We start from the raw sequence: 16,174 nt of genomic DNA, 5'->3' as shown, positions 1-16,174 counted from the left end.
GGTTTCAGAACTGATGAAATGAGAATCAGACTTGAGCATACTTTTTCCAGTCACCATGGTCAGAGAAGACTTGAATGCAGATACCAGAACACATAAAAAGGAAACGTCTGTATTTGCATGCTTTTAAAGTGAAACATCATGCAATGGTTTGATCATCTTCTTCTTTGCAAATTGCATGTGTTATAAAAGTTTGCCAGAGACAGCAGTGACAGTACATGATGTATATTTTCCAATAAAAAAGCACTAGAAATCAAAGGCAACCAATATGTATATTTTTGCTAGAACATTTCTCAGCTACATAAGATCGAACAGTTAGCTGCATCCATATCCAAGAATATACAAAATTCTGCCTACAGGAATAAGCCTTTCAAGAATGTCAGTTCTGAAATAACTCCCTATGGTGGCTAACAGTTAAAAATAGCTAAGTATTGTGCTTTCAAAATTATCTACTTAATGACATAGAGATCAGAAATGAAACAAGCCACGAGGTTAAGTGAGGAGAAGCAGTTCAGACCCAACAAAATAAACTTTCTAGAACATAGGAGGTATGCATAGCTAATGGGCAAGTGTGCCAAGACATATTTGCTGGACAAAACTTTATTTTCCTTTCATAAAACTAAACGATAAAAGATTGCTCAGCTGGAATCAACCTAAGGTACTTAAGGAAAAATTATTTGGAAAGGTCACACAGAATGTATTTCCAGAAAACATCTGGACTAGTCAGCCTGAATGTAAAATTATTGATCATTAAAGGACTACTGGGGACTCCAGATAAGGGAGCATCAATAAATCAACAGAAATATACCTATTTGATACCTGCAAAGTCCATCACTATTTTAAAAGACAAGTTTAAAATACCTGCCTCTCATAATTAGTCCCATGTCCCAAAACAGAACTAATTCTAACCCTTCATTTTGCTTAAAAAGCCAGAAACCTTTTCTGCCGCTGTTAAATAGTATGGAAACAGCTATGTTTCTTCCAAAGCTTCGCTGGCACCAGTTCAAGCCACAGCTAGTGAACTGAACATTCATCTGTGACAAGGTTATGTGTAAAACTTGAAGGAAAACTTTTCTCAGAGTGGAATTCACAGAAACAAGCTACCCAGCATAAAGTATGTTAACAGTTTTATTTTTTTGTATGTTAAATACCATGGGACAGGGCTGTAAGGATGAAAACTTTAACAACTGCCTCACAAGGGGTAAGAAATTCTGCCATGATATTAGCAAAGTAAGGTAAAGGATAAAATTTACACACTAAGAGGAATCATTTCCCCGCAGAATGCCTCATCATATTCCTGAACAAGTGGGATTAACATTCTAATAATCATTTTCCAAGAGGCAAGAGCAACAGATAATTTTTTTAAAGGATTATTAAAATAACATTTACAAGACTCTGAACAATTTTTGAACTCTTATTAAAACCACAGAAAGAAAGAACAATTCTTTATTTATGTATGACTTTTCATAAAGGACTGAATGTGCAACTGACACCTGCTATTGATGAATTAATATACAATTTGTCCAGCAGCCGACCAGTTTGTCTTTTTATTGTGTTGTCTAACCGTGCAAGATCATTAGAGGCAAAGCCTGTATGATGCTGTACACAATAATGGTCACTTGGGGCCATACTACCAATGAAGTGGTAGGTAAATACATTTTTTTCTGGCCAAGAAAAAAAAGGAAGCTGCATTCTGCATGCTTCTCTCTCTTTTTCCCCTCTCTACAAGATGAATTTCCCTAAAAAGAATCCAATGAAAATGGCTGCAATTACAACAAGAAGTGAGGGAAGAGGATTGGAGACATTATCTCGGAGAGCCAAGCCTGATGTTCCAGGTTTATCCAAGTGTGCCACCTTTCTCAGCCTCAAACCTTCATCCTGAAAACACATGGGGAAAATAATCAATCAAAAATCATAAAAGAGATTGTTTCAGATATGAATTTAACCAAAACATTTTAAAACGTAAGACAGGTTTAGATGAGATACAAATTTATTTGTGTGTGTGTGCACACTATCTGACTTTAAAAGATGTCAAAATGTAGCACAAAATAAAACGTAGCATGTTGTGTATAAATTAGTAACAAGAGCAAAATATATTAATCCTTCTACTTATTTACTATCAATAATAGCCTGTTTAGAAAACCAGGGAAACAAAAGACCCAACTATTTGAACTGTTCCACTGATGATGGTAATTTATCCCAGAACACCACTATTAGCTCAGGATTGCAAATTAATCAAACAGCATAACACTGCACCTTCTAGATTTTCAGTGACCACAAGATTTGTATGGCTTTGTGTAATGCTCAGAAATGAAACGTAAAGACCAGCAAAAACAAACAAACAAACAAACAAACAAACAAACAAACAAACAAACAAACAACACCAAGGGAAAGCTTACACTGCCTTGGATGCAAGGAAGTGTAAAAGCTGAAAACTGGGGCAAATCCTATCTCTCAACCCCCTGTTCAACAACTGACTTTATTTAGAACAGTCCCCTGATTCTCGGGAGAGGCCAAACCCCTTCTGTCAGTGGAAGCGACTGACTATGATTATTAGGCTGTTATAGTATTATTTCAAGGGTGGGTTGGTTTTAAATCAAGGAGATTTTTAAAATTACCAAGAAAAAAGGATCAATTTAAGTAACTGAAAACTGATCCCCTTTAGGAATAATAAAAATACACTCAAATATCTTAAAACAAATAAAAGACATGTTCACAACTAATTATTATTCCTATGTTATGCCATCAGTCCATGGTACTTTGCAGAACAGAATAAATCAGATAGGTCCCTGACCCCAAGGGTCTTCCCATTTAAGATGGGGCAGTGAGTGGGGGAAGCTACAGGGACAGGCAGAGAATGCCAAGGGTAGGGAAGAAAGAACGTGGGCAGATATTTTATAGGCCATGTTGGAAGTGATGCATAAGGAGCAGCAAGGGAAAATAGTCAGTCATGTAACAGAGGAAGGGACCTTCAGTCAACTGTGATAAAAGCCAAGAGAACTGATGTCACGGGCAAGGACGTAATGAGAAACAAGGACTAAAAGAGTGAGACAAGGCTGCAGACAAAGAGCTAGGAGCATAATCCAAAATTTTAAATCATGCATACCACATACATTTTACACTGTGCATAATTATATATGCCTAAAGATAAGGGACAGGTTTCTGTTTGGCTGTTTGGGTCTCTGTAGAAATGCAAGCATACTAATCAAGATCACTTACTTGAAGGCTAACAGCTGCACTACTACAAATGTTTATCTAGAAATTAAGCTCTACTGAATTTGGACTTACTTCTGATTAAAACTTCATATATCAGGCTGTAAATAAACTGAAACTTTCTAGGAGCAAAGCTAATAGTTACTAGGCAAAGAAGACTGTTTGGAATCCCAGAGCTTTGTGCATGAGCAGAAAGAACTTCTACTCGCACATGGTATATGAGGTTGGTAATTCCAGCTGCAGAACTGCAACTCTTGGACGGAAATCATACACTTTCAGGTACTTGGACCCTCTATAGTACCTTGGGGTGGGAGTGGCTCTTTTGAGAAGGGGGAGTGAGAAATCGTCTACATACACACGCAAATTGGATCCAAGTCAGTGTTGGTTCATAAGATGCAGAAAAAGTGTTATGTTCTTTTGTTTATAGTCATAAATAGGTAAAGGAACCCCTGATCATTAGGTCCAGTCGTGACCGACTCTGGGGTTGCGGTGCTCATCTCGCTTTATTGGCCGAGGGAGCCGGCGTACAGCTTCTGGGTCATGTGGTCAGCATGACTAAGCCGCTTCTGGTGAAACAGAGCAGCGCATGGAAACACTGTTTCCCTTCCCGCCAGATTTATCTACTATTTATCTACTTATCTACTATTTATCTATTTATCTACTTGCACTTTGACGTGCTTTCGAACTGCTAGGTTGGCAGGAACAGGGACCGAGCAACGGGAGCTCACCCCGTCACGGGGATTCGAACCGCCGACCTTCTGATCGGCAAGTCCTAGGCTCTGTGGTTTAACCCACAGCGCCACCCACGTCCCTAGTCATAAATATTCATGATTTAAAAGTGGGTGATCCCTCACTCCTATTTTATACCCTCCAGCTACCTCTTCTCTGCAAAGTGTGTAGTTTTCACAGACACTAGAATACAGGACATACTCTTGATGACAATTACAGGATGACATCTCTTGGATTCAAACCAAGAGAACCTCACAGTAAACTCACATATAAAGGAAAATACTTTCATAGAAAAGAAAGTACTTCTTCAAATAGCACAGTTAAACTATGGAACTTGTTCCCACACGATGGAATGCCAGTGATAGTCACCAACTTGGGTGACTTTAAAAGAGGATTGAACAAATTCATGGGTCTGTCAATGGCTGCTAGCTAAGACAGCTATATACTGCCTCAGCAGTTGGAAGCAGTATGTTTTTGAATAAGAAGCTAGAAACTACAGGAGGGGAGAGTGCTCTTGTCCTTGAGTCCTGCTTGTCGGTTTCCCACAGGCATCTAGGTGACCCAGGAAGGATCTTAGAGTCTAAATCCTAGTTTAAAATGTGAACTAAGTTTTAAGAATAATTTTATTTTCATCAACAAATCTGATTAGTCAGATTCTGGTTTGATATTCTGGTCTGGAGGTAGTGCTTAACAACAGGCACATGAACATTGAACAGAGAAGGCTTGGTGCTAACATGACTATCAGTTAAGAAAAGTTGCTTAAGTTGAAACCAGCGTCAAATTATTTTACTGTGCGTTATTAAAAAATTAAACTTTATCTCTGACATTAAAAATTTGAAGAATTAAAAATAATCTGGCCGGGAAATTTGCTGTAGGTTTGCTAAATCCTGTGGGTGACATCCTTTCCTCCCCCCTGCAGTTCCTTACGCTCCCCCAAAATCTGCTCAAGTGTGAGGTGGGTGGGGAGGAGAGCCCTGTGAAATCCCATCATGTCTGCTACTGTGATGTTGCCTATTGCCTACCAATTCTTTGTTCTTGGAAGAAAATGATATGGGATGTATAATAAGGGTACTATGATAAATACTTCCGTTTAAACAGGGTGGTTTTTTAAAAACAACTTTTATGAATCTGCTCTTATGAACTTACTCTCAGATGTCTGTTTTCCTCTGATAGTTTCACCACATCCGCCTGAAGTCTTTTGCATTCTTCCACTAGCTTCCTTGTTTCGGTGTCATTAAGCGAAACACTGTGTGGTTTTGGCATTGGACCATCCTGCTTAGCTGTATTCAGTATTGGAGCAGATTTGCTTGCATCTATGTCATTCTGCAAATATTAAAAATGGTTTCAGAACGGGATTTTCTTTAATCAAAGCTAGCATTAAGCATTTTTTAAGTTTTAGTACCACGGGGGGGAGGGGGGGGAGGGAATACCAAGTTAGTTACAAAGATGACAAAGCTGAAAAAACAACCAGAGAATAACCATTGTTAGAGATGATTGATAAAGATATGTTGCAGGACCATTTCCCCATTTTATGTCATCTCTGAATTCATTTTGCTCACTTAGAGCTTTGCAGTCTGAAATCTGCATATGAGCTTTACTAAATCTTTCCCAAAGAACAAATTGTTTTAAAATAGAAGTATGCACAAGCCTGTGTTCTCTTACAGTTCCTAGCACAACTGAAAGGAACAAAATGTAAACAGATGAGGTATGACGATAGAGAACAAAACACTAGGAGATGTATAGTATAGTTATTACACTAAATCCTAGGTAAAGAAGAGAACAAAAATATCAGCATAGATACCTGAAAGCAGACATTGGCAGACCTCTAATACAATGAGCAATTAATCAGAAGACAATGAAGAAAGATGGTTATTATTTATAAAATTCATATACTGCCCCTTATCCAAAGATCACAGGACAGTTTACAGTATAAAAACATATAATACGTAACATAATAACCAAAAACAAAAAAAAAATACACATGCACACACCCTTTGGCTATGTGTATGCACATGAGAAAGTTGGGGTGGGCTAGTAAGAAGAGCCAAAGGATCTCCAAGTGGTTTAAGAATAATGACAGTGTGCTGTAAGTGTGATTCTGTAATTGCTGTAATTGTCTGAAGTGGTAATTGCCTGTGTAGCTGAACGTGTATAAAAGATAAGGCCTAGAGGATCAAAGTATTAATAGAGGCCTAATTTTTCACTTAAAGCTGTTGTCCACTGGCATATCTTGGGAAAACCCTAGATTTTCCAACATCAATTTTTTTTAAAAAAATCAAGTGGATTAAAATTAGAGAAACAATTCGTACCCACCTGATTCTAAGATGAGAAAAACTCAACAGAAATAAACATCTTAGCCCTGGGTGTAAGACAGACAGTAATCAAGTCCACACAATGTTCCTGGTGACCCAATTATGGTTGGGAGATTAGGAATGTTCCTGGGCTTGCACACTCCTTATGCTCCCCTTTCTTAATGTGTTTGCCAACTGTGATTTTGAGCTAACCAGGATTAGCATTAACATCACTGCAAAAGGTAATGCTGCCTTACGATTAGTTGTTATAATGTTGAGGAATAAATTAGAGCATGGCAGAGAAAGAAGTTAGGACATAAAGAACTGAAAAACTATGTATTTCATGTGGCAGTCACTAAGCACAGTGGCCAATCTGCAATACGACTCAAGAAACGTCAAATATTTAGCAAACATTTTTACTGTATTTGATTATAATACAAACAGTATAGGCTTGAATAAATGATATGGCAATAGTCACAGACTTGCAAAGTACAGTAAGACGTCATTTTGTATGCTGTATGCATTTGACACATACAAGGCTGAATCAAGCACAAAATTTGGCTTCCTAAATTTTTCATTTTTTAAAAGAGTTTTAATAAGAAACATTTATTATGCATAGTATCTAGGCCAGTGCAAGGTTTGGAATTAAAATAACTGTAACATTTCAGATAAGTATACAGTGGTGCCTCGCAAGACGAAAAGAATCCGTTCCGCGATTCTCTTCGTCTAGCGGTTTTTTCGTCTTGCGAAGCAAGCCCATTGACAGCTTAGCGGATTAGCGCTATTAGCGGTCTAGCGGCTTTTAGCGATCAGCTGTTAAGCGGCTTATCAGCGGAACAGCTGATAAGCGGCTTAGTGGCTTAGGAAAGGGGGGGGAGCGCGAAAAAACCCGCGGGAACTCGCAAGATTTTTTCGTCTTGCGAAGCAACCCCATAGAGAAATTCATTTAGCGAAGTGCCTCCAAAACGGAAAACCCTTTCGTCTAGCGGGTTTTCCATCTTGCGAGGCGTTCGTCTTGCGGTGCACCACTGTATTTTGTAAACTAATAACCCCCTTAATATCAACTGTTATCTCCGTTAAATATTATTGACACATATTGCTTTCAGCTATGGCAAATAATTCTACCTTATGCACATTCCTTTTTTGCAGGAAAACAGCAAACCATGGTTTGCTGGTTCAGAAATAGTGAAAAACTATGATTTGTGAAAACCAGAAAATAACCACATGTACAAGGGGAGGATGGAGTGAATGGACTCTTTTGAGGCAGTTCTCAGAACCAAACCATGGCTTGGTGTAATATCAGAACAAATCCAAAGATTTGTTTCCAGTTGCGAAGGAGAATTTGGGCTCCTGCCCTAAGACTGTTTCAACTGCCTTACTGACCCTTTTTGGTCCCTTCCAACTGAGGCCTTTCACTTCTTCCCCTTGCCATATATCTCAATCCTAGCAACAAAAATTAATAAAGCAAAATTTGAGAGCAGGATACACTACAAAAGTAATGCTATTTTACCCATTTTCATAGTTGAGGTCTTTCTGAAATAATGCTCTCTTCCAATTTAAGCCTATTGATATTTTCTTAGCTAACTACAATAAATTTAATTAACCACTGAGGCACTAGAAGAGTTTGAGTGCTTTCAGCTCCCTAAAACAAACCTGATTCATCTTGTGTTTGACCTCACTGCCTTGCTCCATCATGTCAATCTTCTGGCTATAACTTGCAGGTATCTGAAGATTCTTGCTGTTGGATGAAGTTATGTGTACGGATCCTGATGAAGATAAAGTCTGAGGTGGAAGCTGAGACATGCCCTCAGCACTCAGCAGATCTCTCATTGCAAGACTGAGGGGAGTGACTAAACCAACGGCTAAAGGATTAGGCTCTGCAACCCCTCTCTGCTACTTAGAAAAACATAAATGTTATGCACAAGCAGTCAAGTAACAGCTTACAAGACAGGAATAGGCAAAAAAGCTAGCTTCTTTTATTGATTTTGTTGACTAAGGGTGCTAATCTAATCATTTAGAAGAGAGTAAGCCTCACTGAAAACAGCAGGACTTACTTCTGGCTAAATATGTATATGATTGTGCTAAACACAATACAGTGGTACCTTGGTTCTCGAACTTAATCCATTCTGGGAGCCCATTCGAAAATCAAGGCAGAGCTTCCGATTGGCTGCAGGAGCTTCCTGCAGTCAAGCGGAACCTGCGCCAGACGTTCAGCTTCTGAAAAATGTTCACAAACCAGAACACTTACTTCTGGGTTTGCGGCGTTCGGGAGCCGATTTGTTTGGAAGCTATGCTGTTTGGGAACCAAGGTTCCACTGTATACTGTAAACTATATACAGAACCACATATAGAAGCTAAGGCTACTTTTGTTGGGGTTTCCACAGCACTTCCAACTTCTGACAAGAAATTTTAAAAGCAGCTTGACAGCAGAACTTCAACGGCAAAACCATAGCAAACAGATTTCTGGCTGGATTATAGTATATCCTCCAGCTCAGTTAAGTTCACTGTTTCCTCTCTCCTATTTTCTGTAAAGCAGCACTTTCTATAAAAAATAGCAGCTCTACATAACTAGTTGTATCAAGGAAACATGCTTGAAATACAAAAACATCTGCAAATAATCTTCTGGTTTAATAAATGGAAAACTAAGCTAGCAAATATCAAACATCAGTGCATGGTGGACAAAGTGAATAATACTTCTGAAAAGCTTAAAATTGTCTTTCTTCTTAAGGTGGATGATATAGTATATAACTTTCTACCCCAACCCTAGAGATTAAAGCATGGTCTTCCCTGCCTCTATCAATTATGGACTAGTAAATTACTCCAACCTACTAGATTTAAAAGTTCCTACATCCTTGTCTGGATATAGGTTTTACTTTTCCCCACAACTCAACCATGTATAATCATGTGAGAGCTGGCCCTCAACTTTCCCACAGCAACCTCTTCCTTAGGTACACTGCTCAAAATATTGCAAATGGAATTCGAGGCCATACATTTATTTACCTTTGTGACAATGACCGCAATAACTAAGTGGCAGTAGCTTGGGCCATTGATGCGGGGCAGGGGGAGAAGAGGAAAGCATAAAGGATATTGGAGGGCAACAGATTTGTAGAGGCAAAAGAACAAGGATTTAAGAATCACAGGCAGGAATTCTTAAGTTGTACCAAGGTTATCATCGTGCCATTACTGTGGCTATCTGAAGTTTTTAAATATTTTGCAAAACATTTGCCCATTTAAATCTCTCAATAATGAAAATTAGAAGACAGTTTTAAGAACATTACAGATCTCAGGGCCTTAGGGTTTAGCAGCTTTTTCATTAAATCTAAGAGTTCTGTGCTTCATAGCATGATCTTGGCCATATCAATTTCTAGATACCCTAACTACAGTTACACCAGTGGCAAGGCTAGCCCTGCTTTAGGAAACACTATGAGATGGCAGGCGGTAAGGGCAGGAATTGTTGTCTGAATGCTGCAGCAAGCGTTTTGAAAACTGTTGTCCCTGAACGGAAGAGGGCACTGGAGCTCTATTTTAGGCAGCAAATGTCTTGGGTCAACACTGAGCAATGGTGCATCTTCATGCAGGAATCAACAAAAAGCACATCCTTGCAAATAGTATGACAACCATGTTCTGCTGCCCAGGACAATTTCCTACGTGCCTATACAGCATGTGCAACTTAACAACAGGTACCAGATAAGATGGTGCAGCCTAAATTGGCAAAGAAGGAATTGGATGCATACTGTCAGCTTCCTTTTCTCAGATCTCACACTTGTAGCTTTTAGCTACAGCACTGAAATAAAAAATATAGAAGTTCCTATGCTAATAACCCCTTTCACTCATGCTTCCAACTTGTTTCATCCTCCTTAACAGGAGAGTATTGTAGGATTGCCCGTAGCTCATTGTGTCATAAAAACAGAGAGCTCTTAGAATATATTACCATACTGCTTTATCTTTCGAACTGCTACCCTTCTTCAAAGATTTTTATGTGATCATACATGGGAGTCTTGAAGTTTTGTTGCTCAGTTCCCAGTGACAAGGTCATTGCACCTCTTTGAAACACACCCCATCTTCCCAACTGACTAGATTGCACTCACTGTGTAAGCAACACAGTTTTCAAGAGGTGGAACCAAGGCAGCTTTCACTTTGACAAAATGAGCTAGGGATATGCATGCAAAATTTCATATGGCACACAATGATGCAGAAATAGACTGATAAGAGAGGTTACAGAAAATAGTGCACTTATACTGTATGCTAAAAAGAAATGTAAAAATACAAAGCTTTTTGTGTGCTACTGAATCACTGGTTACACTGCCCCATATTTTAATTTATTAAATACAATTACATAAACTGTTCAGACACAAAGCAACTACGGAGCACATTCTTAGCTTAGGATACATTGTTATAAAATCACTACTTGAAGTTGTTTCATTTTTGTTTATTTACTTACCAGCTTATCATTTTCATTAGGCATTTCAAATACACATCTCAATTTGGAGTCCATTAAGTCATCAGACTTTGCATCCTTCCACTAGGACAATGAAAATAAATTAAATTTTAGCTGCTTTTTAGTAAGTCATAATATGCAAACTTTGTCAAATACACAGTACTTTAAGACTGAATAGGCTTAGAAGTGGGAAATCATGTTTCAAATAATTACTTAGACATGAAGCTCTTAGGCAAACCAAGTCTGGGAAGATATTAAGCAAAAATATGTACAAGTCTTGTGTCTGAGCACACTGGGGTATGCCACTATAAGTTTTCCTGGTTTAATTAGCCATACATTCCCACTATATCCCACTACACTCCCACTATATTCCACTACACTCCCCAAATTAGGAGGCTATGGTTACCAGGATCTGAAACCATGGTTTGTTCCATTTCTGGCAAGCATAGGCTTCCATTTTAGATGTAACAGAAAATATAACATACACAGGTATGGGGCTTGTGCACCTCTCTGCTTAATAAACAAAGAAATGATACTATCTCTCAACCTAATCTTCAGTGCTTTGGTAGATATCAAATAGGAGGGGAAACTAAAACATGTCATGTTCAAAGATAGGGGGGGGAATTATTTTATTTTATTTTTTGTTTGGATCAGGCTATCAGGAAGGAAATTTGAATGGCATATTCCCTGAAAGAAGAGATTCCCCCTACTTTCTAGAATTAGAAACTCTGAAGTTGTATTTGCCACAAAATTGATAAACACAAAACTCTTCAGATTATAGATCTTATCAGGGGAAGTGAAACAGCAATCCAATAAATTACCAGTAACAAGGAAAGATGTGCACCACTTTGCAACAGCATTTATGAAATTTAAAGGCAGAAAACAAGGATAATCCTTGTAGATACTACTTCCTGCTCTTAATACTGTACAACCATCTTATATTCTACTGAAATTTTGTCAGAAAAGAAGCACACAGAACATCCTTGTTTCTTAAAACAGTATCATCTTTGAGATCCTGACTGAGAGAACAAGGCCATTTTTTCTTCAAAATAGAAGTGGTAACATTAAGCACACTTTTAAAAAAAAGTGTGACCAACATTAATGTCTAATGCATTAAAATGGCTAGTTTATGCAACTAGTTCCAAGTAAGTATTGGTGTAACAACGACTGATGGCAAATACACTTTTTCCTCTGAAGATGAAGAAAGCAGCTCAAGGCTTAGTTCCTAAGTGGAATGTACATTTTGAGGTCTCTCGCAACAGTATTCTTCCAGCTTGTGCCAGCAAAGCAACAGAGGAGGAGAAGTTGGACAGACTCAAAATATATGTTGAACATAATACAAGAACCCTAATGGATAAAATATGGCAAAAGGCAAAAAGTAAGAATTCATCTTGTTAGCTTACAATACTGAAATTACATCTATTTACTTACCACTGCTTCCATATCTGTAATGTTTGAGGGGGCAAAGATTGTCTGTACCATAAACTTATGTTTACTCTTCTCATTTGGATCATAGTCAAAAGGCTGTAACATCACTGTATAATAGACAGAGTATGAATTACTAGAGGCATGCAACCTACTTTTCCTGTCAATTTCAAAATTCTAAACAGCATAAAAGAATTGTGCAATCATTTGGAACAGATAATAAACAAGATCTCTTGCGAGAATCAAGTTCTATCATTTATTGCAAATTTGCCTTTTATGGTTATCTGTTATGCCCCGATATTATGAAAACAAGTTCACTTGCAAAATCAGGATTTTTATTTCCACATAACAACCTGAGCTTCCAAATTTGACGTAAGTATGTAATTAAGTTAAAGCAGGCAGAAGTTTGAAACATCTGAAAATGGTGGGAAGAATTTATTAAAGGGCCACCCATTACCACTGTGATGTATACAAATATTGGGTAAGAGATGCCCAAGACCTTGAATGTTAGCAAAGGAGGACAGAAGAGATCTGCCACACTCCTTCAAACAGGAATGATATGATCACCAGAGAAAGAGAGTTTGCAGAGAATTCTTCTTGCCCTAATACTTTGCATATATAATTTGGATCCAAAGATACACTCCTTGGATCCAAGCTCTAAAAGAGAAGAGAGTTGAGAGAGTTGACTTCTTCCAGTCTCATCATCAGATTGAAGGTAAGGATGGGAGAGAGACTGGAGGAAGTCAAGCATGGGAGCTTGGGAAGCCTACCATAGATGGCACTTTGATCATTTATAGATGATCAATAGATGATCTAGCTCAGTGCTCTTTTTCATATGTCTGTCTGCCTCCCAGACAGTATCTCTGTCACTTTCACAGGAGACAGAGGGATGCTGACCAAGAGACAGAGGTGCTTAATGGAAGACAGGCAGGCACACATACAGTCAAGGAGCCCTGCTGCAAAGCTGTTTGTGGAGTAAGAGATTGTTCTCTGCATGGGCATTTTGCTGTGTTTCCATGCTGCATGATGAGAAAGGGAGCTCCTTTCTTAGTATGCAAAATGGAAGTCAAGAAAACTTTACGTATTAGTGTGGATGTGTGACTAGAGTCAGTGTATGCGTGCTTTGGCCCTGTCCATTTTGGAATTTGCCCTGCTCACTGCTCATATGTGGACCTAGACAACTTTCATTAATAATAATAATAATAATAATACTTTTATTTCTATCCTGCCCTCCCCGGCCAAGACTGGGCTCAGGGCGGCTAACATCAAATATAAACATTGATATAAAATCAAACAGTAATCAAGTCACCTCTTAAAAAGAAGTCAGAATAAAATTAAAATCTGAATTAGATGGCTTTCTGCATGATTTGGGTTGGGAACAGTAAATGCTCATCAGGCCCAACAGTGTACGCTGATCTTATATGGGCCATCAAAGGAATGTGGCCATTAGAGAGGAAAAAGGTTCCACACTGCTAATAAAAGAAAGAAAAACAACCAAACATTTTTACCTGATACAGTTACAGAAGAACCTGGGTCAATAATTCCACTGTTTGGCCTCACACAGTATCGACGAGGTGCTGTAGTCTTCACTTTAAAACATACTTTTCTGTCCGATGGATTTCGTAATTTAAGATTTGTAGTGACTACATCTGTGAAGGGACCTGAAATTGTTAAAGGTTTATGTTTAGTAATTAGTCTATTTGTTAGATGTGATCTCCAAAAACAGGCATCACAAGCAAACCAATGGTCCAAATCAAGACATATCCACAGACAATGTGGTCAATGGTGACCAGCAAGTTATTATTGTCTTCCATCCTTTCTCCCAATATCTTGCAGTTTAGAAAAGCCTACTAGGAAGTCCCTGCCTCAATTAATACTCTTTTTGTGCTCTGCTCTGCTCTGCTCAGGCAATGTTTCTCTGGCTGGTTTTTGACAATTCCCTTTTCCTCCTATAGTCCCCATGACACAGCCCATACTATTCAAACCCCCTGGAGATACCTTTCAGAGGGCAGAGTGGAAAATAAGTTGTAAGAGCAGCCTTCCATTCACGTAGCCATTGGTGCTATGGCAGTGAAAACACCAAAATAAAAATTGGAAATAATTAGAAAAAGGATCCTCTGTGCAATACGGTCCAAAACCTCTCCCGCCTTTGCCTAAACTACTCTGCTATCACAGGAATATCATGTCCAAGCTGATAGGGAAGGAAAAATATTGTTTAGGGAATCTGCAACATTTATTCTGGAAAACAACCTCATGGAAGAGAAAGACTGGAAAAGGAACATGCATCACACAGACATACCAGAACGGTAGCGGTTTCTGTTCTTCAGAGACCTACTTCTGAACTGCCAAGAATGGTCTCTGAAAAGACAGCATAATTCCCCCCCATTGCAAGACTGGGCTGGGAGGTTCGTCTACTTCTAGCTCAGAACTCCAATGTGGAGGAAGAAGCCTTGTAAACCAATTTACAGAGATTGGTGGGCCTCATCTGGCCCATGGCTCAGCACCCTGCACTACGCCAACCTATTTTCATGACTGTCAATAAAAACCAGCAAGGATAATCCATTTGAATGCTTTTATTATTATTATTTTATTTTATTGAGGCTGGCATCTCACTAACAGCCACAAGGATAAGCCACAGCTGAAAAAGAATGAAAAAGAGAAGGCACGTAAACAGCCAGAGGCAAGCATGCCAATGAGGCAGCAGATAGAGGCAGAGGTCTCAAAGGACAAAAAGAAGGGAACAGTGGCCAAGAAAAGAAACAGTGGAGAAAAATCAGCTGTAAAAAGACGTGCCCTGCTATGACCATATTGCTACAAAAATTCCCATCATTTGGTGGAGATCCTATTAGCTGAAAACAGAACTATACATTTGTGTCATTATGTCATTACATAGATCTATGGTGCACGTGCATTTGAATACTCCCTGCAGCTGGATGATCACTGAGTAGCTAATTACCAAAATAAGCCAAGCATCTTGCATAAAGAGAAAGATGGAAGAAATTAGAATATTTTAGTTCAGAAAATGGAAGCCAAGATGGAACATAATAAAGCTTGTAAAATCAGGATGTGCAAGGAATGAAGAAAAGTATTTCCTCTCTCTGAGCTCTTAAGTTCTTGGGTAGTACAGTGAAATTAACAACTGGTCCAGGACCAATAAAATGAGATATTTATTCAACATATAAATGCACTGGCCAGGAAATTTAAAAAATGAATGACCTGGCAATAGGTTTAACCATAAAAGCCAAAAATGGATCTTTCAACATGGAAGATCATGTTACCCTTGCACAAGCATGTTGGAATTTCTCCTATGCAGCCCCCATTTGGAAAGAAATTATTATTTGACTTTAACCATCTTATCCCAAGAGCTCTCTAAATCCTCTTCAACTTAAAACAAATAAAAAAAACCTGGATCCTCCATACTCAGAGACAACATCTATCTGATTACCAAATTCTATAGGCCCTCTCTTCTATCACTACCTGTGTGTTTTCCAGGATCATTTTACTGGCTGCTGTTGGTGACAGAGCGCTGGACTACACTGAATTCAAGTCTGATGTAGCAAAACAATTATGATGGAGAACAACTGTCAGATCAGGTGGCATCTTAGTAGCCCTTATGCTACATGCAACCATTATTCTTCTGTAAACAAAATACGAAAAGTAGAAAACAGCTCATGTTTATAACACATACATGCTAGACTGTCAACATGGTATCAAATTAATAGTATCAGTGTATTCCTGAACATATGTCAACTTATACAAGAGAAATTCTTAGCACAGAAAGCTTTCTAAAAGCTGTTTTGCTCTTAAATGACAGTGAGAGATATTACTTCTATGAAGAAATTAAACAGTGTGAGTGCCTGCAGAATTTTAAGGGAGCAACTTATATTTGGGTATTGTCTCCCCCCCCCCATGAATTTTAAAGGTGCGGCTTATATTCGGGCCAATACGGTATATAAATAAAACACAGGTCTTACATGTGCCACCTGACTAAAAGAAGCCACATCTGACTATACAACCAAAAATGATTGTTAACACCACTAGCCAAGATGGGTTTACATACAATCCCTTTCTAATGTTATTC

General features: G+C 38.5%; 1 protein-coding gene across 2 annotated transcripts in view; it reads right to left on the bottom strand.

Moving 5' to 3' along the window:
- Positions 1–250: 250 nt before the first annotated feature.
- The window catches only part of VAPA (VAMP associated protein A), a 29,257-nt gene continuing 13,333 nt past the window's right edge, over positions 251–16,174 (bottom strand). Inside the window, exons 2-7 of one of the 2 annotated variants that reach the window (XM_081873872.1) lie at positions 13,602–13,754; positions 12,100–12,203; positions 10,672–10,752; positions 7,884–8,123; positions 5,086–5,262; positions 251–1,875 (exon numbers count right to left, since the gene is read on the bottom strand). In XM_081873872.1, coding sequence (XP_081729998.1) covers positions 1,720–1,875; positions 5,086–5,262; positions 7,884–8,123; positions 10,672–10,752; positions 12,100–12,203; positions 13,602–13,754 — 911 coding nt within the window. In that variant the 3' untranslated portion in view covers positions 251–1,719. The remainder of the gene's footprint in view (positions 1,876–5,085; positions 5,263–7,883; positions 8,124–10,671; positions 10,753–12,099; positions 12,204–13,601; positions 13,755–16,174) is intronic. The other variant, XM_081873873.1, reaches the window with a different exon arrangement.

This window comes from Podarcis erhardii (assembly GCF_964252035.2).
Source record: "Podarcis erhardii genome assembly, chromosome: 8".
NCBI lineage: Eukaryota > Metazoa > Chordata > Lepidosauria > Squamata > Lacertidae > Podarcis > Podarcis erhardii.
The sequence above is the reverse complement of the archived record's forward strand: the minus strand, read 5'-3'. Positions and strand labels throughout refer to the sequence as shown.